Source organism: Cyprinodon tularosa, unplaced genomic scaffold (genome assembly GCF_016077235.1).
Source record: "Cyprinodon tularosa strain WSP-4 unplaced genomic scaffold, ASM1607723v1 ctg953, whole genome shotgun sequence".
In the NCBI taxonomy this organism is placed as follows: domain Eukaryota; kingdom Metazoa; phylum Chordata; class Actinopteri; order Cyprinodontiformes; family Cyprinodontidae; genus Cyprinodon; species Cyprinodon tularosa.
The window spans coordinates 23,001-43,400 of record NW_024039733.1 but is presented as its reverse complement, the minus strand read 5'-3'; the positions used below and the strand labels follow the sequence as shown (position 1 = coordinate 43,400).

At 45.5% G+C, this 20,400-nt stretch overlaps 2 protein-coding genes and 1 long non-coding RNA gene across 5 annotated transcripts; 1 reads left to right on the top strand and 2 right to left on the bottom strand.

The window, feature by feature from the left end:
• Positions 1–1,034: 1,034 nt before the first annotated feature.
• Positions 1,035–5,868, bottom strand: tnnc2 (troponin C type 2 (fast)). 3 transcript variants are annotated; one of them, XM_038275335.1, is made up of 6 exons: positions 5,711–5,867; positions 4,907–4,958; positions 4,343–4,486; positions 3,339–3,453; positions 3,127–3,263; positions 1,035–1,408 (listed from the first exon to the last, which is right to left on the bottom strand). In XM_038275335.1, exons 1-6 carry the CDS (start codon positions 5,711–5,713, stop codon positions 1,377–1,379), a joined length of 483 nt encoding a protein of 160 aa, XP_038131263.1. In that variant the 5' UTR covers positions 5,714–5,867; the 3' UTR covers positions 1,035–1,376. The 3 variants fall into 3 exon arrangements, with proteins under 3 accessions (XP_038131263.1, XP_038131262.1, XP_038131261.1); XM_038275334.1 differs by lacking the exon at positions 1,035–1,408 and adding an exon at positions 2,748–3,012 and having other exon boundaries at positions 3,075–3,263; positions 5,711–5,868; XM_038275333.1 differs by lacking the exon at positions 1,035–1,408 and adding an exon at positions 2,902–3,043 and having other exon boundaries at positions 3,075–3,263; positions 5,711–5,868.
• Positions 5,869–7,355: 1,487 nt separating this feature from the next.
• si:rp71-17i16.4 (troponin C, skeletal muscle) lies at positions 7,356–19,005 on the bottom strand. The gene is made up of 6 exons (XM_038275340.1): positions 18,858–19,005; positions 15,866–15,920; positions 15,571–15,714; positions 13,126–13,240; positions 9,958–10,094; positions 7,356–7,502 (listed from the first exon to the last, which is right to left on the bottom strand). The coding sequence occupies exons 1-6, from the start codon at positions 18,858–18,860 to the stop codon at positions 7,471–7,473; spliced, it is 486 nt and encodes a 161-aa protein (XP_038131268.1). The 5' UTR covers positions 18,861–19,005; the 3' UTR covers positions 7,356–7,470.
• Positions 7,509–9,886, top strand: LOC119776752. The gene is made up of 2 exons (XR_005279816.1): positions 7,509–9,202; positions 9,307–9,886. It is a non-coding gene; the product is annotated as an uncharacterized LOC119776752 (long non-coding RNA).
• Positions 19,006–20,400: the final 1,395 nt, after the last annotated feature.

Here is a 20,400-nt window from a genome sequence, read left to right as displayed (position 1 = left end):
GTCTTCAGACTTGGAAACAACGTCTAGAGGATTGATTTTATCTTTTTGGAATTGTCTGGATGGAACAAATTATTTTTATGTGTGTTTTTTTTTTTAAATACCAACAAACCTTAACAAAATTTAGCTTAAATGAAACAAAACCAATGAGTATGTTTTTAAAATATAAGGAGTAGAAAGTGAGATTTTAAAGGAAATGATTACATCAGTAAAGTACCAAAGCATTTGTTCTTAGTTACTTGACAGACGTGGGACGTATGAACCCCACCAGACTCAGCTAAAAGCAGCAGCTGGAACCGCTGAGGGTCTGAAGTTCAAACCTTTTCTGTCGGCCAAAGTCATGGAAGGTAAACAAGCTGCTATGTTTGAGGGAAACGTTTCCCACTGCAGGTCAAACACCGTGGTAGAAGTTTAATGGCTTCTCTGCTCCATGTTCTGGTTAAACTGATGAGAGCGTCCATCCTGCTCTACCTCAGGGAGCTTCTCTGGCTCCCAGGTGTTTATTCAACGTTGCACTCTGCCAGCGATACAGCAACAAAGACAAAGAAACAAACAACCAGGATAACAGAGCAGAGTCTGAGTGGATGCGGCATAAACAAGCTGCAGGTGAGACCCGCCTGCAGTCGGTCCTGATTGAGGCCTAACTGGGTTTGGATGTTTTTCTGCTCCAGGTCCGAGTCCGGAAGAGTCCTGCTGGTATCATCAGAAATCAGATCAGGGTTTCAGGCGATGGTTTAGATCATCGTTAACGTTTCTACCTGCTGGTTTTCACACTTTTCTACTGGAAAGCAGCTTTCAGTGAATCTTAAAGCAGAATATTCTGCTGAGTCCTTTGATCAGCTAAATTCCTGCAAAGGTTCAGGCAGAACGTTGAAGGTGAGGAATTAAACTCTGTCGGCTTCTTGGTGGAAAACGGGACGGAAACAAATTCTGAGTTTGACAAAAAAATAAAGAAACAAAAAGATTTTATTGCAATTCCTCAGAACAAAAGTATTTTTTTACACAGACCATAAACATGACAGACCAACTGGACAGGAGGCGGTGTTAGTTCATTTATTCTGTTCAAGCAACTTACTTCTTTGTACAGTAAAGTCTTTGGATTTATTGGTCTATGCAGCAGGTAACAGGCTGCCAATCTGTCTAGACTAGATCTAGATCACAGCTTTACCAGTGGGCGAGGGGGGGGTGCTTGCTCCCCACTCACAGGGTGGCATCAGCACAGTAAAAATGACAAACTGTCTGCATTTATCACAAGTCAGGGACTAATAAAGCCCAGCTACCCCCCCGCCAGGGTGGAGGGGGGGCGGGACGGTGTGTGGGTGGGTGCTTCTTTAGGGAACCAGAGGGAGGTGGAGGAATGTCCATGAGTCCGTCAGTCCTTACTGCACATTCTCCATCATCTTGAGGAATTCTGGAGGAAACAGAAGAACATCAGCGGTTAGACGTCCAGAACGAGCGGCTGTTCATCCGACCCTGGATGGTACCGATCCGATACCGATCCGATACCGATCCGATACCGATCCGATACCGATCCGATACCTTCATCCAGAGCCTCATCGTTCTCCTTCACCGGCCGCCATTTTGAATTTTACTAAAACATTCTTGTTTCAGCTGCAATTAGCTGATTGATTAAAATGATCGATTCATTTCATCCGATATTACAGACACGTTTAAGACATTTGGTTAATTTCTGAGATGAAGCTTATTTTCAGACTAAACACATTTTAAAGATAAAACATTAAAAAAAGTCCATATTTTGAATAGAAATTATAAATTCTATATGTAAATGTTTTACTCTACTGAACAGAAAAGCATCAGTCAGTGTGATTAATAACCAACCTTAATGTGTTTAAACTACTGAAATAAAACAACTCAATAAAATATTATATATAATTAACAGATAATCGTACAGGAGGTGTTTAATGTTTGCCTCCACCCTACAGTAGATGTTTAATGTTTGCCTCCACCCTACAGTAGATGTTTAATGTTTGCCTCCGCCCTACAGGAGGTGTTTAATGTTTGCCTCCACCCTACAGGAGATGTTTAATGTTTGCCTCCGCCCTACAGGAGGTGTTTAATGTTTGCCTCCGCCCTACAGGAGGTTTTTAATGTTTGCCTCCACCCTACAGGAGGTGTTTAATGTTTGCCTCCACCCTACAGGAGGTGTTTAATGTTTGCCTCCACCCTACAGGAGGTGTTTAATGTTTGCCTCCGCCCTACAGGAGGTGTTTAATGTTTGCCTCCACCCTACAGGAGGTTTTTAATGTTTGCCTCCACCCTACAGGAGGTGTTTAATGTTTGCCTCCACCCTACAGGAGGTGTTTAATGTTTGCCTCCACCCTACAGGAGGTGTTTAATGTTTGCCTCCACCCTACAGGAGGTTTTTAATGTTTGCCTCCACCCTACAGGAGGTGTTTAATGTTTGCCTCCACCCTACAGGAGGTGTTTAATGTTTGCCTCCACCCTACAGGAGGTGTTTAATGTTTGCCTCCACCCTACAGGAGATGTTTAATGTTTGCCTCCGCCCTACAGGAGGTGTTTAATGTTTGCCTCCACCCTACAGGAGGTGTTTAATGTTTGCCTCCACCCTACAGGAGATGTTTAATGTTTGCCTCCACCCTACAGGAGGTGTTTAATGTTTGCCTCCACCCTACAGGAGGTGTTTAATGTTTGCCTCCACCCTACAGGAGGTTTTTAATGTTTGCCTCCACCCTACAGGAGGTGTTTAATGTTTGCCTCCACCCTACAGGAGGTTTTTAATGTTTGCCTCCACCCTACAGGAGGTGTTTAATGTTTGCCTCCACCCTACAGGAGGTGTTTAATGTTTGCCTCCACCCTACAGGAGGTGTTTAATGTTTGCCTCCACCCTACAGGAGATGTTTAATGTTTGCCTCCGCCCTACAGGAGGTGTTTAATGTTTGCCTCCACCCTACAGGAGGTGTTTAATATTTGCCTCCACCCTACAGGAGGTGTTTAATGTTTGCCTCCACCCTACAGGAGGTGTTTAATGTTTGCCTCCACCCTACAGGAGGTGTTTAATGTTTGCCTCCGCCCTACAGGAGATGTTTAATGTTTGCCTCCACCCTGGTGGAGGTGGTGTTTGCAGATTAAATCCTTCCTCCATCTGACCGTCAAAGTCCAGCATGCCGTCTGCGTTCTTGTCTCCGTCCTTCAGAAGCTCATCGATCTCCTCCTCTGTGATGCTCTCGCCGCTGCTGCGGATGATCTGAGCGAACTCCTCCCTGTCCACGTAGCCGTCCCCGTTCCTGTGGGAAACACAGGTGGAGGTTTTAGCAGACGGGCTGTGAAGCCACAGATTCTGCTCTCTGATCCAAACGCACTTGTCGAAGACACGGAAGCACTCCGCCAACTCCTCCTCGCTCTTGCCGGCCTGGTCCTCCTTGAGCAGCCTCACCATCATGACCAAGAACTCCTCGAAGTCGATGGTTCCGCTGCCTGATGGTGAGCAGAGAACCAGGATGGCCGATTATTGGTTATTAATTAGTGATCATTATATATTCTATTATCAATGGGAGATTATTTCAAACCAAATAGATCTGAATCAGATCAACTTCTGTCCTCTTTCTGTCTGCCAGCTGATTACCAGAGGTGTCAAGTAACAAAGTACAAATACTTCATTACTGTACTTATCTATACTTTACTTCATTACTTCATTTCTTCCTCCTTCTTCTTCTACTCATTCCATTTTCACACCAGTATCTGTTCTTTCTATTCGTTACATTTTTAAATCAATCGTTACTCGTTACTCTTGGCTTCGGTTTAATGTTTCTAAATCTTTATTTCCCGTCATGTGCTCCATCCAATGCAGATCATTGGCTCCGCCCACATCTAGTGAAAACTAGTGTGATTGGATGAGTCATAGAAGGCAAACACTCATTGGTTAGCTAAAGGAAATCATCAGAAGCCAGCAGGTGTTCTTCAAACTGCTAACGTGAATTGTCTATGCCATGCTACAATGTGGGATTCAGAAAAAGATGCTGAAATGTCTGAAAGGTCGGACACAGGCGAGAGCGTATCGGGAGACGGAGACCAACCAGACCTCCCTCATCCTCGGCCCTATCTCAGAGGATTATAGAAATAGAGCTTTCAGTTCATATAGCGGCATCTATCTGTTTTTATTAAAGGTTACTTTATAGTTTTATACTTTCAGTATTTTTGGAGCACATACTTTTTCACTTTTACTTGAGTAAAGAGGTCAGGTTGATACTTTAACTTTTACCAGAGTGTTTTTAAACTGCAGGATCTAAACTTCTACTGAACTAACAAATACTTTTGACTCCGCTGCTGATTATGGAGGAGAGTTTTTTTATGAAGTCCATCTCACCATCCTCATCAACCTCCTCGATGATTTCATCCAGCTCCTCTCTTGTGGGGTTCTGGCCCAGCATCCTCATCACGGTACCCAACTCCTTGGTGCTGATGTCACCGCCGCCATCGGTGTCGAACAGATCAAAGGCAGCTTTGAACTCTGAGGGAAAGGTGGAGATGAGCCGCTTTAATCCGAGAAACACTAAACACTTCATCATTATGAAGATGGTGATGAAGAGTAAAGGCGCCCAGCTTGTTGCTATGGTAACATTGATAATTTAGGTGCGTTGAAATGCCAGTAAATCTATAATGTGTAGTTCTATGTGTGCCCTGGATTTGATGGTCTTTGAAACATCAGGCAATATTCCTTCAGTTCAGCTGAATGTTTATGATCATTTTATTATTATTCAGTTTTTCTGTAGACATCTTGATGAACATGCAGGAAACGCTGACAGCTTGTGGTGGAGAAGCAAACGAGATGAGCAGCTGATCTTTATGGTCCTAATTTAAGAATCAGTCCTCTTCTTGCAGCAGGTTTATGCTCTAAATTCTAGCACGTTGTTTTTTTGTCAGTACTCACCAGACAGCATTTCCTCGCTCAGGTAGGAGCGGGCCTCTTGTTGAGCGTCAGTCTGTAAAAGAACAGACATTATTTCCCTCCAGGCCTCATTATCGCTCTAACCCACAGCAGTGGAGATCATCCAGCTTTTATTTTCTGCGTCTCCTTTATCACAAACTACTGGACAGCAGATTATATCTCTGCAGATAAAGAAAATCATTCTAAATCCTATTTAGATTTAGAATGCAAAGTGAATTCTAAATCCTAGAAACTTGAAAGTGTGTTTTAATTGAAATAACATCAGAATCCTTTGGGTTATAAACTGAAATTGTTTCCAGGTTTTGTTCGACAACATTCCCAATGATTTCCCAAAGAAATGTTGCTGCGGGTCACATGTTGCTTCTCAAAAGGACTTATGGTTGAAAATGAGTCCAGCTATTTCAGGCCTCCCCCCCCCCCTCCTGTATATGGCCTGGAGACATCCAATCCCCTGGAATCTGATTCCTAAGCAGAATCTGCACTTTCCCAGCTGACCCTCCATCCTGCTGCTCATCAGCGTTCAGCATTAAGACATAAAGGATAACGGACTGAAACTTTCTCTGTTTAAAGAACAGAAATCAGAGAAATAGAAGCTTTAGGTTCAGTTTGATCATGAAAGCAAAGTGTATTAAATACAAAGATAAACATCCTTCTGCCTCCAGCAGAAGAAAAGCCACAGGATTATTAGTCCATCATATTCGCATTTCTTCATCATTTCGCTTTGCGTTTCAAACAGCCTGGATTACAGATGAACTCCTCAGATCAGCTAAAGTTAATTCATCTTACCATGTTTGATTAGCTTTCCCTCCAATTATCCGCTGCAGAAAGAAAAGCCCAAAGGAGTGGTCAATCCGTGTGCACCCCAACAGAGAGACTAGACATCAAGACAAGGTTCAGACACACTTTAAACGGGGCATCCAGGCCCCTCCCACTGCGGCTCACAGGATTCCAGATTTAGTATCCTGAACTTTTAGGGTTCTGGGGCCAGGGCAGGCCAATCACACCTAGGGCTCCCAGGCTCCTGGCACGCTGCAAAAAAAAAGAGAAAGAAATCTAAAATCTAATCATTGTTTTCTAGAATTGAGGAGGAAAGTGAGACACTTTGCCAATAGAACAAAACAACTTACATTTTAAATAAGAAAAAACTATTGCATTGTCTTATTTGTTTTTGTCTTAATATTATCTAATTATCTTATTCTAAGAGTAAAATGTCATTCTATTATTTATCTGCTCAAATTAAAGGTTAATACACTTGATTTAAGAAATGTTTCCTTATTTCTGGATTGTTTTTGCAGTGCATGAAGCCAAGCAGCCTGAGCAAAGGAGGTGATTATAGTTTCGATTTTATTTTATTAGTTAGTTTAGATTTTATTTCTAAATGGAGGAAAACTGAGGGAAGAATCCAGAAGAGGAAGGATGAAGAAACTGGATCAACTTCCAGCCAAAGGAAGCAGGAAGTTCTGCTGCTATAAAATCAGCATAAAGGGATGTTACTATGACCAAAAAACAACTAAAATACAGATCCTCTGGTCAGAGAGGTGGGGTGGGGGGGCCGTCTGTTCCTCCCTGAGGCTGACCCCGCCCTCACTGTGACCCCGCCCTCACTGTGACCCCGCCCTCACTGTGACCCCGCCCTCACTGTGACCCCGCCCTCACTGTGCCCTGAATAGCTGATCCATGTCCGGCTGAACAGGGGAGAAGATCAAGCCCCTCCTACATCCGGGCGCTGAGACACCCAACCTGATGCTTCCAGTGGGGGGGTGTTCATTGGTGATGGGGGGGGCTTGCAGGCTATAAACCTGCAGGCTGCAGCAGGGCGATAAAAGGCTCCCTGACCGCCTGCTTCAGGCCTCTGGTGGCGAGGCGGTCTGCTTGATGCTCTGGGAGAAACACAGACTTTAGGCCTAGATCAGAGTTTATTACTCAGATCTAAATGATGAAAATCAGGAGGAAAAACTTTGGAGAACAGCTCTGCTTTACACTGGGAGACAGACAGGGAGACAGAGAGACAGGCAGACAGACAGCGAAAGAGACAGACAGGCAGAGAGACAGGGAGACAGAGAGACAGGCAGGGAGACAGAGAGACAGACAAAGAGACAGACAGGGAGAGAGACAGGTCTGATTGAAACTAACTGACTGGAGAAGCTAACAGCCACCAACAGGTCTGTATGTTTATAGAAAATGAGAAAAACAGGCAGCAGGCCGTAGAGGCTTGCTGCTGGGGGTGGGGGGGGGTTCGGTTCAGATGGAGCTCAGCCCTAGGTAACCGGGGGTGGGGGGGTGGGGTGGGGGGGGTTGCATTTCTGGTGACACGGCAGCTGCCAGCAGGACAGCTGAGAGGACGGAACAAGGAGGCGTCTTGGTCTTAAATGGTCTGAATGTATATTTATAGAGATGTGGGTTTGACATGAGAAGGAGGACAAGGAGACGCTGGGGGGGTAACTCCTTTATTATCTTTACACTTTTTATACAGTTGGAGTTTCTTTGCTGAGGAGATTCAGTTTGTTCTGGAGGAGGCGCCGTGAAGGAATGTAGGACTGGACCGGTTACTGGACATTTTCCATCATCTTCAGAAACTCTGGAGGAGAAAACACAGATCAAATGTCCATCAGCCGTCCACACAGAGACAACCCAACGATCTGAGGAGCAAATGTCCATCAGCCGTCCCCACAGACATAATCCAATGGTCTGAGGAGCAAATGTCCATCAGCCGTCCACACAGAGACAACCCAACGATCTGAGGAGCAAATGTCCATCAGCCGTCCCCACAGACATAATCCAATGGTCTGAGGAGCAAATGTCCATCAGCCGTCCCCACAGAGACAATCCAATGGTCTGAGGAGCAAATGTCCATCAGCCGTCCACACAGAGACAACCCAACGATCTGAGGAGCAAATGTCCATCAGCCGTCCCCACAGACATAATCCAATGGTCTGAGGAGCAAATGTCCATCAGCCGTCCCCACAGAGACAATCCAACGGTCTGAGGAGCAAATGTCCATCAGCCGTCCCCACAGAGACATAACCCATGATGTGAGGAGCTACCAAGCAAACTGATGGAATAATAAACCCAGAGCAGCTCAATAATCATTCATTAGGAACCTCATTAAGATACTTTTTACATTTTACTTCCTGAACAGTTTATTTATTTTTATTTTTACAGATTCACTCACTTTCTCAACACAAAGGTCTGACTGTACCTTCAGTGCTTGTGGTGCAAAGTAATCACGCCCCCTTGAATAACCCCCCCTAATAAAGATAGAAATGATCCACAGTCTGGATCTGATTCAACCCCCTTTGACCTCCAGCTGCAGAGCAGAAAAGCTGCAGGTTTCAGGCGGACCACATTTCAGGCTTTGACTAGGCCACTTTATTTATCCCAGCCATCCTTTTCTAGTTCTGTCAATCTCCCACCCCCTCTGACAGGCTTCAGTGTTGAAGGAAAGCTTCCCCACAGCATCACACCGCCACCATCTGCTGGGTCTGTCTCCTCATTCTGTGCCACATTCTGCATGTTGGTCCGTCGGTTTTATTCAAGCAGAGGAGCTTTTTCCACATGTTGTCCATGTCTTGTGGTTTCTACGCTCCACTCGTCTGTTTAGGCAGTTTTCTGGGTGATCAGCTCAGAATTACCAGACTGACAGATTTTCCAACCAGATTAATTCTATTCAGTTTATTTCTATAGCTCCAATTCACATCATGTCATCTCAGGTCACTTTCCAGTTCACCAGATCATCCAGTCAGATTGATTCAAAGTTTTCTATCTAAGGAAAACCAGCTGATTGCATCGACTCATTGACTCTTCAGCAATCCCTCACACTAAGCATGCTTGTAGCGACAGTGGAGAGGAAAAACTCCCTTTGAACAGGAAGTTAAAAGGGAGTGATCCACATTATATTGGCTTGGCTTTATAGGTCTATTACTCTCTTTTGATTTTCAAATGACGAGATGAGAGGAGATGGGATGTCGTATCTTGACCCGACCCAACTTTAAACATCCCTATTAGTTGACCTCTGAGCTGCCAGCTGGGTTCTTTGGTCTTCATGTTCTCAAACAGAACAGCTGAGGCCTCCACAGAGCAGCTCAACGTATAAAAGGGTTTTAATTTTTAATTTTAATTGGCTGCACTGGGTTTTATTTAGGGGTTTATCTGTAGAGAGGGTTTAAACCAATGCAGACCAAGCTTTGAATATTCTGATCTGAGCAAATTTCTGAAAACTGTTTCCTGCTAGTTTGACTAATTTGGCCTTCAGATAGAGAAGCAGATCAACGCTGTGAGGTTTGTGTTTGTAATGAAATATTTCTCTTTCTGCAGGTGTAGAGCCAGACTTCTGTTTTTAATCTTTTTTCTTCTCTGTTCTTTCCTCTCTTTTAACCTTTTAGCCCTCCTCTCTCCATTCCTTCCCTTCCTTTTCCCTTTATTTTCCGTCTCTCCAGCCCTGCCATTCGATGTCACCCTGAATCTACCACAGTTTTTATCCATACGGCTCCACTTTGAAAGGAAATCTCCTGGTCTTCTGTTCTTCCTCTCTTGGTGCTCAGGCAGCTATTCAGAGAGCTACTTTGCTGAGAGGACACTTAAAATAGAAAAGTTTCATGACTATAAATACATTTGTGGGAACTACGGAAGGCTGACTAACAGGTATGGCTGCTTTCGCTTCCCTCAGGAGATGCAGTCATTTAAAGTATTTATCCATCATCTATCCTACATATTTCTACTGTTATAGCCTAAAGTCAGTGTTCATAAGTAGTTATGAATGTTTGTTTATTAGCTATAAAACTGTCTTCCTAAATAAGGGCCAATGAAAGTGTCCTTCTTGCAGTACCGTATGCGGTCACTAGATGTCGCCACTTCAACCTCTCTGGTGTGTTCCCAGTGCTCCCAGTGAATCAGGTGGACTGACTGTTTTCACTCTGATCAGTGTGTTGATAATTATAATAAATGTATAACTGAAAATAAAAACTCTGTTCCTTGGTAGTGGGTTTGATTATAAGGTGGTTTCTGTAAAATGCTGCTAAAAAGCTCAGTCTTACCATCAAAATCTATTTTTCCATCTTTGTTTGTGTCTGATTCACCAAACATTTCATCAATATCTTCTTCTGTGACTTGTTCTCCAGTCATATGAAGGATGTCTCCAAATTCTTCCCGGTCAACAAAACCGTCTCCGTTCCTGCAGGGAGAGAGAAACTCTTAGAGCGGCTGCTTCCCATCTCATTTCTCTTTAACGTCTTCACACCAACAAACAGAGTTTATGATGAAAAGATCAGCTTCGTCTTTAAAGCTGGTTTTCATCTAAAGGAGCCATGGATGTTTGATTTCTCTGATCTCATTATAAGCAGCTTGCAAATATAACCTTTCTGAATTATAGTGATGTTTAACAGATACCCTCAGGTTTGGTTTTGGTCAGATCTATGTAGGTTTAGGGATCTAAGATGCGCCTCTGATTGAAGACCGTGACAGGATCAAACAGCCCGAGGCTTTCAGAAACAAAACATCAGGTCTTTCCATTCAGTGGCCCACAGCAGGAGGATATTCAGAGAAGCTGCAGCACGTCCAGATCTGCGTCCAAGGTTGCTCAATCAGTGTCATGTTGGCAGAAATCAGGCGGTAAGAAGCTTACAGGAATTCAAGAGGAAGTGGAATTTCCGGGGCGTTGCCAAACCTCACACCCTGATCTCTCTGGGATGCTGCTCTTAAAGATCTCACAGCTGAAAATGAGAGGTGCTCAAAGACCAGCAAATGGCTGCAGGTGTTTCTAGAAATCCTGGCATGTGCAGCTTATAAATGTGTCCTGCATAAATGGCGTCCCAGTGATTCATTGCATTATTCTCAGTGTATTTGTTTGTTTAGCTGAAGCACATGTTGCTGCAGTGTTTTCCACAGCCAGTATGCCCAGTGACAGCTGGTCTGTGCAACAAAGCTATTAAACATCAGCTCATTATTTCATCCAGAAAGCAGATCATAAGGGGCTTACAGGAGTTCATGGCCTTTTTTCAATACGCGTACTTGTCCGTTCTCATGTGGTGGTGAAATCATGAAACGTCATCAGCCTCAGGTCCCGTCCACACGAAGTCAAACCCTGGCCTAAACGCACTAATTTTTCACCAAACCAGCCTCTCATCCATACGAAGCCGGCGTTTCGGGGGTCTGTAAACGATCTTTTTTTTATTCAGCCTTCAGAGTGGGAAGATTTTGAAACGCCGTTTTCGCGTTTCCATCTTTAAGCTCTAACCGCATTTTTTTTTTACACGCATGCGTCATAGCGTCGCCTCTAAACACGCATGCACGACACAGTATCACAACAACAATGGCGCCGTACTGTGTTGAATGGTTGCTGCTAATGCTACTCACCCTGCTGTCGGGCTTACAACAGAATCTTCTTCTTCTGGAATATCTCCAGGAAGAACAGAGCAATATCGACCACATAGTTCAGCACCTGAATTTGACTGAACCACCAAAATGGACCCGCAGGGCAACCATGTATAAATATTACTGCGCATGCCCAACATTTCGTCGCCTACTATTGCTTTGGCACCACAGCGCCACTTACAGGCCTGGCATACATTTTGCAGCGTTTTCATGCATTCATGTGGACGCTCACATTTATTTTACGTCTCCGTCTTTAAGACAAGCGTTCTGGAAAATATTAGCGTTTCGTGTTCGTTTTGACTTCGTGTGGACGGGGCCTCAGCCCCAGCGCTGATCCAGTTCACAAGAATGCTGGTGAAGAGTCTCAGGGAATTGTTGGACTGGCTGAACAGGCGAGGCCATCCGCCTATTCAGCCAGGCCAACATTTCCCTTTAACGATCCTCCCTTCACACACTCACATGGGTATGGGGCATTGGAGGCTAACAAAAGAAACCAAATGGCCCCCATTCCTCTGACAGAACCCAGGCTGCCGTACACAGGCGGCACCGGGACCTTGGACCACCATCATTAGCCTGAGCATTGAGTTTGAACTGACTTCCCTAAAGCTGCAGGGAAAACTCCACCATCCATTGTCGCCGTTATCGACCATCGTGAGGCCCCCCCCCCCCCCCCCCCCCCCACACAGTCTCACTGCCCCAGTGGTCACAGAGGCTGAGTTTTTGGAGAGGCCCTGGGAAAAGCCAGCCTCAAAGCACCTCTGGCAAACATCTGGAATGAAAAGCAGGGGCACTGTAGGGGGTACACTTCAGGAGTACGGAGTCAGGGGCCCTTTGCTAGGGGCCATTTGGTCTCTGTACAAGCAGATCAGGAGATTGTGCTGAATTAGCAGCATTAAGGTACAGCTGTTCCGGGTCTATGTGGGACTCCGACACGGATGACCTCTGTCCCCAGTCCTGTTCAGCACCTTTATGGACAAGATTTCAAGGTGCAGCCGACGGCCAGAGGGCGTCTGGTCTGGGGCCCAGCAGATCTCGTTCTGCTGGCTCCCTCCAGCCAACATCAAGCAAGCACTTGGACAGTTCGCAGTCGAGTTTGAAGCGGCTGGGATGAGAGTCTGGCACCATGGTTCTCATTTGAAAAAAGGTGACTTGTCCTGTTCAGCTTTGAGGAGAGTTCATGTCTTAAATGGAAGATCTCAAGTGTCTTGTGGTCTTGTTCACGAGGGGAGAATGGATCAGCCAAACCAAAGAATGATTTGTTGGGCTGCTGCTGTAATGCAGATAATGCACCTGTCTGTTGAGGTGAAGAGTGAGCTGAGCGAAAGGGCAAAGCCCGGGATTGACCAGTTGGTCTACGTTCCTACCCTCACCTATGGTCGAGAAATCATGACTGAAAGAATGTGATCCTGGATACAGAAAATATCCTCCAATGAGCAGGATAGATGCCTAAGCTCTGAGACAAATCATGACAGGATAACTGAAATAATGAGCTTTTTGTCTTTTTCTTCATTGGGGACCGGGTTGCAGGACCAGCAGGACCAGCAGGACCAGCAGCAACTCCCAAACATACTCCTCACAGTGAGATTGCATCGTTAAGTTTTCTGTCCCCCTGCTCATCATGTTCTTGTCTGGATTTTTTTGATCCTGCTCCAGACTCACCATGACATTTTGGATCCACTCTGGTCAAATTATGTGTTTTCTTACTTCTTCTGCCCAAAAAGTTTTTGCTTTATGTTTCTTCTGTCTAAAATGTTTTCATTAACAGATTAGATTTTTCAGAGTTTGGTGCTTCTTAAGTGAAACTAATGAGATTCTATTACAGAGGGTCCTACTTGTCAAAGATGCGGAAACACTCTGAAAGTTCCTCTTCGCTCTTGCCGGCCTGGTCCTCCTTCAGCTGCTGCACCATCATGACCAGGAACTCTTCAAAGTCGATAGTACCGCTGCCTGAGGACACATGGATTCGGGTCAAACACATTTTACTGTCATTCAGTAACTTCTTGGTTTTCTCAAGTTAGATTTGTGAAATATGTGAAATTGGGCTTTAAACTGCTGTCACTGCAGGGTGTTTCTCTGAGATAAAGGCCTCGGTCCATCAGGTGAATGAAAACAATCGGCAGAACGACCAGGGAGAAGAGGTAAGTTAGGGGGTCTCAGCAGAGGCTCCCAGTCTTCCCTCTCTCCAGACTCCTCCTCCAGCTCTGTTGGGGGGGGGGGGGGGGGGGGGGGGGGGGTTGCAAGGTGCTTCCAGGCCAACACAGAGACATAAGCCCCATCTCCACTACCCTCTGAAAACCGATCCCAGCGAGCTTGGATCAGTTCACTGTGCCAAGCTCTGTTCCTTCAGGCCGTTTACACGCCACGCTAGCACGGTTCCTCAGCGCCTTGCGGCGATCTACGCTACTACTGCTCTCTAGAGGTAAACAAGTAGACCAACATGGTGGCGTCCGTAACATTGAGGAAGTTTGCAGAGAGTCAGGAGAAGAAGGCAGCCTTTGGTGAATTTCCTTGACAGTCGGCTTTGGGAAGTGGATACGACAAACGATCGTCTAATCAGGGCTTCCAGACGCAGGAAACAACGACCAACGTTGAGGTTCATCACACTGCTGAGCAGAATCACCACTGGAAAAAACATGTTCACACATCCTAAGAATAATAATTGAGCTTTATTGATCTCACATTGGAAAAATGTACCTCTGCATTTTACCCGTCCCCTTGGGGAGCAGGGGTCTGCCATCGTGGGGCACCCAGGGAGCAGTGAAGGTTAAAGGAATAGTACACCCAAAACATGATTAGCCTTCATTTTCTACTCACCCCCATGCTGAACAACACTCTGGAGTACTTTTTTGATATCTCAAATGCATCTGGAGATCTGGGAGGCTTCTTGCTGTCTGCTGACATTCAAATAATGGAGGTCTATGGCGCCCGAGGCAGAAAGGTCCATAAAAGTCCACAAAAAATGTGTCAATATTCCTCCATACTGCTCGTCCAATGTATTCCAAGTGTCCTGAGTGGGTAGCATCCAGAATTTACTCGAAACGAAGTCATTTAGAATGTTTTTAGAGCATAAACATTAGTGTATAGGATTTCCTGAAAGCGCGCACATGCGCGCTCCCGATGCTACAGAAGCCGGCAGACCAAACCAGCGCATTCAGCTCGGCAAAGAACTCATGCTCTTCCTCAACACTGAAGTCCTCAGACATTTTTCTTTCGTTGTTTCTTTCTTTGCACAGGTAAACAGCACATTTCTTCTTCTACGCTTGCATTATCGGCAGAGCAGACGCTGAATGCGCACTTTCATCTGGTTTGGTCTGCCGGCTTCCGTAGCATCATGAACGCGCCGGCGCGCGCTTTCAGGAAATCCTATACACTACTGTTTATGCTCTAAAAACATTCTAAATGACTTCGTTTCGAGTAAATTCTGGATGCTACCCACTCAGGACACGTGGAATACATTGGACGAGCAGTATGGAGGAATATTGACACGTTTTTGTGGACTTTTATGGACCTTTCTGCCTCGGGCGCCATAGACCTAAACACTAGGCCGCCACTCCAGTTGGCTCCTCGTCAGAGAATGGAACCCTGGTCTCCTAGGTGACAGGCGGGGATAATCTCCACTATAATACCGCGGAACGTGAACTTTTTATTCTCTCCAGCACTGTTTCTACAACTGGGCCTGTAGCTGGTACAGCCTAGTTGCAGCGTTCAGTGTGATGAACACATCCACGCTACAGCTGTGCGGCGACTGCACCATGTAAGCCCAGTGTTATGGAGGATCCATAAAACATGGAGTTTCTTTCTGTGTGGAACAGGGAACAGGGTTCCTGCAGGTTCTTCCTTTTATGCTACAGCAGCCTTTAGATGCTGGTTGAACCTGCAGGCCTGAGTTGTTCAGAAAGCTAGTCTGAAGTCTAACATATTGCTTGCTGATGAATAACACCCCCCACAGCAATCAAATACCGCCCTGGGTATCTCCTTATTTAGACTCACATCAACACCCTGTTCGGACTTGAGCCGTGAACAGCGGTTCTGACAGAGACTGGACCGGGGTTCCGGTCAAACGAGTCCAGAGATGTTTGTCCTGATCATCTCTTCTTTAACCTGAAGATGATGCATGAAGGAACTCATTCAGCTTCTCTAATGTGCTGAGTAGCAGCAGGGAAGCATCTAAACCATGCAGGGACCCGCCTAAGCATTTCAGGACCAGTGCTTTGGTACGACAGACATGAAACCAGAGCACAAAAAAGGTCAACCTTCATGTTTCACTGCATCCTCACCATCCTCATCAACCTCCTCAATGATGGCATCCAGTTCCTCTCTAGACGGGTTCTGGCCCAGCATCCGCATCACGGTGCCCAGCTCCTTGGTGCTGATGTCACCGCCTCCGTCTGTGTCGAACATGTCGAAGGCAGCTTTGAACTCTGTCCCAAGAGAAGAGGCAGGTCAAATTCACATGAGATCTTGATGTTTTCTCCTCCTGGCATTTCACCTCAGTTTGCACAAACCAGCAGATTGTCCAGGAAATCTGAAGGAATCAAAGGTCATTTAAAGGAAATGTGAAGGGTAAACTACCTGTTATCATTTCCTCAGTCAGGAAGGAGCGGGCATCGGTTTGGGCGTCGGTGGGCTTAGAGGGTGGAAGAAAAAGGGAGAAAAGAAGATGGAAGATGGTAAAAGAGGTCATCATGTCTGCTGAGTGATATCAGAAAAGATCATTCCTGAGATGTTGGCTTGTTGCAGGGAGAGAGAAACACCTAAGATCTTTGCAGATGATCTTGAAGGCGATCAAGAAAGCATCTAGGGAAGCATTTACATCCAGCACCAGAGAACAGACTATATAACTACAGCTAATGTAGAAAACGTGCAAAATCTGGACGTTTGCGGCTCTAAAACATATAAGAACAAAACAGATGTTCAATCAAAGTGGGTTTTTCTAAAGGAGCCTCTGCAGGTTCATCTGCTGTCAGCTGCTAATTATTTTATGTTCCTCAGTCAGTGTACGGATTTATAAATACTTTAAAAAACAGAAACCCAAGAAAGATATAAGTTTATTGCACCTATTTATCTTTTAAATAATTACATTTCTAAAACTTCTTGAAACATCTCTCTTCTTCTTAAATAGATTCACACCCCTCCTCGGTGTCACTGATTGGCTCTCTCTAGAGAGTGCTAGTTTTAGTACAGAAAGTTTTTCTTTGTTTTGACATCTTGTGTCTGACAGAAGCAGATTTGGGGAGACTTCCTGTTGTTCTCTGATCTCCTTTAAATGGGTCTCTGTGGTCACAGTCAGCCTATAGTCTGTTCTGCATCACATGTTTATACCTATTTTATCTGTTTTATCTATAAAGAGTTAAACAATAGATGATTTCTTCTTGGGAAATCTGCAGAGAGTATACTGACTGAGGTTTACATGCATCCATCTCTGCATGAACGTTTTTACTGAAGTTAGTTTGTAATGTTCTCTAGTTTCTACTCTTTATTTGCTCTTTTTTAAAGATAAATAACGTTGAGTCTAAATCTAATATTGCTGGAGGGATTTAATTAGGACTAAATGGCTTTTGCTTTTTTACTGTCTGCAGATTTAAACCCAGAACTGATTGCAGAGGTTCTACATACAAGAATCAACTGTTCATACATTTTCAATTGGGTTAAAATTTAAGATTTTTTGTGGACTTGCTTCAACTATTTTAAAACTAGTTTTTGGGATCGTTTTCCAATTGAATCCCATCCGACACAAATTTTGTCCCTCAGTTGAATGGATTTCTTGTTAGGATTCCGGGTTTTTTTTTTAAATGTTTTTCTTCTCTCCACCACCAGATGGGGCCTGTTCTCGTTGAGCCTACTTGCACACCTGCGGCTCGTTGGGTCTTTTCCAGAGGAGTATTTGAGCAGCAGGCTGTCACAACATGGACACCAGAGTGTTTGCCAGTATTTGGTACTCTAGCCAAACTGAGATTAGCAGAGTCTAACCTTAGCATGTCTCTCTGAGTCTAAACTTGCTTTGTCTTTGTTCTTCGGCAGGAAGCCTTCCTGTATCACTGGATAAGCCTGGACTCCATCTATGTTTTTGCTAACTCTCAATAAACCAGTTAACTTTTACCCTTGGTCTCTGATTGGTTCTCTGCATGGGGGTCAGATCTTTAAAGCCCATTATGACATTTCTGTCCAGATGTTTATTAACAACCAAAGCCCTGAAAGCTCAATCAAATCTCAGACTAGAAGATACTGGAAACCAGTGTCTATGTCCTCATGCACTGGTGCCGACCAAAGCAACTCCTTCAGACTTACAGATCTAACTCCAGCTAAATGGACAAAGCCAATGCATCGTGGCGAGAAACTTAATGGTCACTCAGACATGACAGAAGTTGTGGCTAATTGGTCACAATAATAATAACGAGAATGTTTGGAGGAGTCATAGTGATGCTTTCAGACCAAAACCAACTGTCCAGCAGGGGGAGGTAGTATGATGCTGAGGGCCTATGGGACTGGTCCATCGTAGACCAAAGAACTAGAAACACACACAGGCTAATGTCCAATGCTAAGCTAAGCTGAAACGAAGAGCTTCAGACCTGAAGAATCTTCTAGAGGATTATTTCTGGCCACTAAAGGGTCGCGGCTTCTTCACAGATCACCAAGAAAACATATATATCATAAATAAATGAATTAATGTTGCACATAATCATTCTACCCCCATAAAATATGGTTCAAAGAAACCCTTTAGAGCCCCAAACCTCCTGATGTCCTCCCCATGCGGAGCTTAGAGTCGGGAGGTGCTGGATTCCTCAGGGAGCTAAGATCTGAAGATGCATGTCTGCAACTGTTAGCCAGGAGGTGGAAATAGCTTCCTATCAGCATGACGTGAGGTTTAATCCAGCAGCAGTTGGCCCAACGCGTTCAGGACGCTTCTTAAAGTGGAAGTTGAGCAACTTCAGACACGCTGTTCTTCTACTCCACTGGGTCATGTGAGTCTGCTGGTCCAGTTAACTCTGCCTGGTAGCTTCTGTGCTTCAGTTAAACCTTAAACTATAGAGATAATATAAAACTACTTTCCCATATTATCTATAGTCTAAACACTCCCATCTTCTGCAGTTATTTGGACCTTTTTCCTAACAGCATTTTAAAACACTACCAGTCCTGCCATCTTGGAGCTATTTTTAAGGTGAGACTGGTAGAGGATTTGAAAGGGATTTCCTGAAGGTGACCGTCCTATTTTAGAGCTGGCAGGACAGACGGCACGCCTGCTCTCCACACAGCTGAGCGCCTTTATCTTCTGCATCACTCCTTCCTTTATAGATCTGCTTCAGAGAAACGCTCTCTGCGTAATAAGAAAAGGTTTCAGAAACAGAGAAATGTTACCAGGAGACCCAAATTAACTAAAAACATGCCAGTAGCTGAAAAATCCGAGTCGATAGGCGGTCCATTGGTTTTCCAGAGAAGGACAGTCATCTGAATGGGGCTAAAACATCTTCCTTTGAGGTAATTGCCTCTTTTTCCATAACCATCTGTAGAAATCCGGAAAAGATCAAAACGTTCTCATGTTCGCTCATCTTCCTCTCTGTCTTACCATGGCGCTGGGTTCTGCAGGTCACACACTGGAACGGAAAGTCTTCCTCCACACGGGTCGGCGTCACCGTGGCGTTCTTCTTCTCCATAAGTACCCTCTGCTCCATCACTCATCTCACTCCAAATGATCGCCATTGGGCCCCCTCATCAGAGCTGACCAATCAAAGCCCACTTTGCATTGTGCCTCCTTACAATCTCCTGATGGACATCCCCCTTCTGTGCCCCCCACTGCCCCATACTTAGATTACAGATAAGCTCACTGACATTCAGTCAGAAAAGGAAAACCCAGGCGAGGCTTCAGGAAGCTGGAGCTTCTCTCCTTAGAGATGGAGTCCTGACTCGGTGAGCCATGCAGGAAGGACAGAACTTTCCCGCTCACATAGATGCATTGAAACATGCAGGGATTAGGGCAGATTCCTAACGGACTGCATCATTCCAGCTCCGTTCATACATCCTCCTCCTGCTCCATCGTCCGCGCCGTAACCTGAGGACGCTCTGCTCTAATGCAGCTTCTCCACAACTTCTCACTGAGTCCGGCCATTTTATGACATCAAGGAGGAAAACTCAGAAAAAAATAGATCTAGTTCATCTCCAAACACCTAATAAGAACATTTAGTCAATGATGCGATGAAGTGAGATTAAGAATTGGCTCTAAAGTCCAAGCTGACCAATCCTGTCATTCTTTTTTCCATGTTACAAACCAGATAACTAATATGTTTTATAGCTAAAAAGTTTCAGCCCAGTGGTGCAGTGGGTAGCACTGCTGCCTTGCAGCAAGAAGGTTCCAGGTTTGATTCCCGGCCCAGGGTCTTTCTGCATGGAGTTTGCTTGGGTTCCCTGAGCATGCGTGGGTTCTCTCCAGGTACTCCAGCTTCCTCCCACAGTCCAAAAACATGACTGTTAGGTTAATTGGCTTCTCTAAATTCTCCTTAGGTGTGAATGGTTGTTTGTCTCTGTGTTGCCCTGGATGGACTGGAGACCTGTCCAGGATGGACCCCGCCTCTCTGTCCAGGGTGGACCCCCCCTCTGTCCAGGATGGACCCCCCCTCTGTCCAGGATGGACCCCCCCTCTCTGTCCAGGATGGACCCCCCCTCTGTCCAGGATGGACCCCCCCCTCTCTGCTCTGTCCAGGGTGGACCCCCCCTCTCTGTCCAGGATGGACCCCCCCTCTCTGTCCAGGGTGGACCCCCCCTCTGTCCAGGATGGACCCCCCCCTCTCTGTCCAGGGTGGACCCCCCCTCTCTGTCCAGGATGGACCCCCCCTCTCTGTCCAGGGTGGACCCCCCCTCCTCTGTCCAGGATGGACCCCCCCCTCTGTCCAGGGTGGACCCCCCCCTCTGTCCAGGGTGGACCCCCCCTCTCTGTCCAGGGTGGACCCCCCCCTCTGTCCAGGGTGGACCCCTCCTCTCAACACATGTCATCTCAGGTCACTTTCCAGTTCACCAGATCATCCAGTCAGATTGATTCAAAGTTTTCTATCTAAGGAAAACCAGCTGATTGCATCGACTCATTGACTCTTCAGCAATCCCTCACACTAAGCATG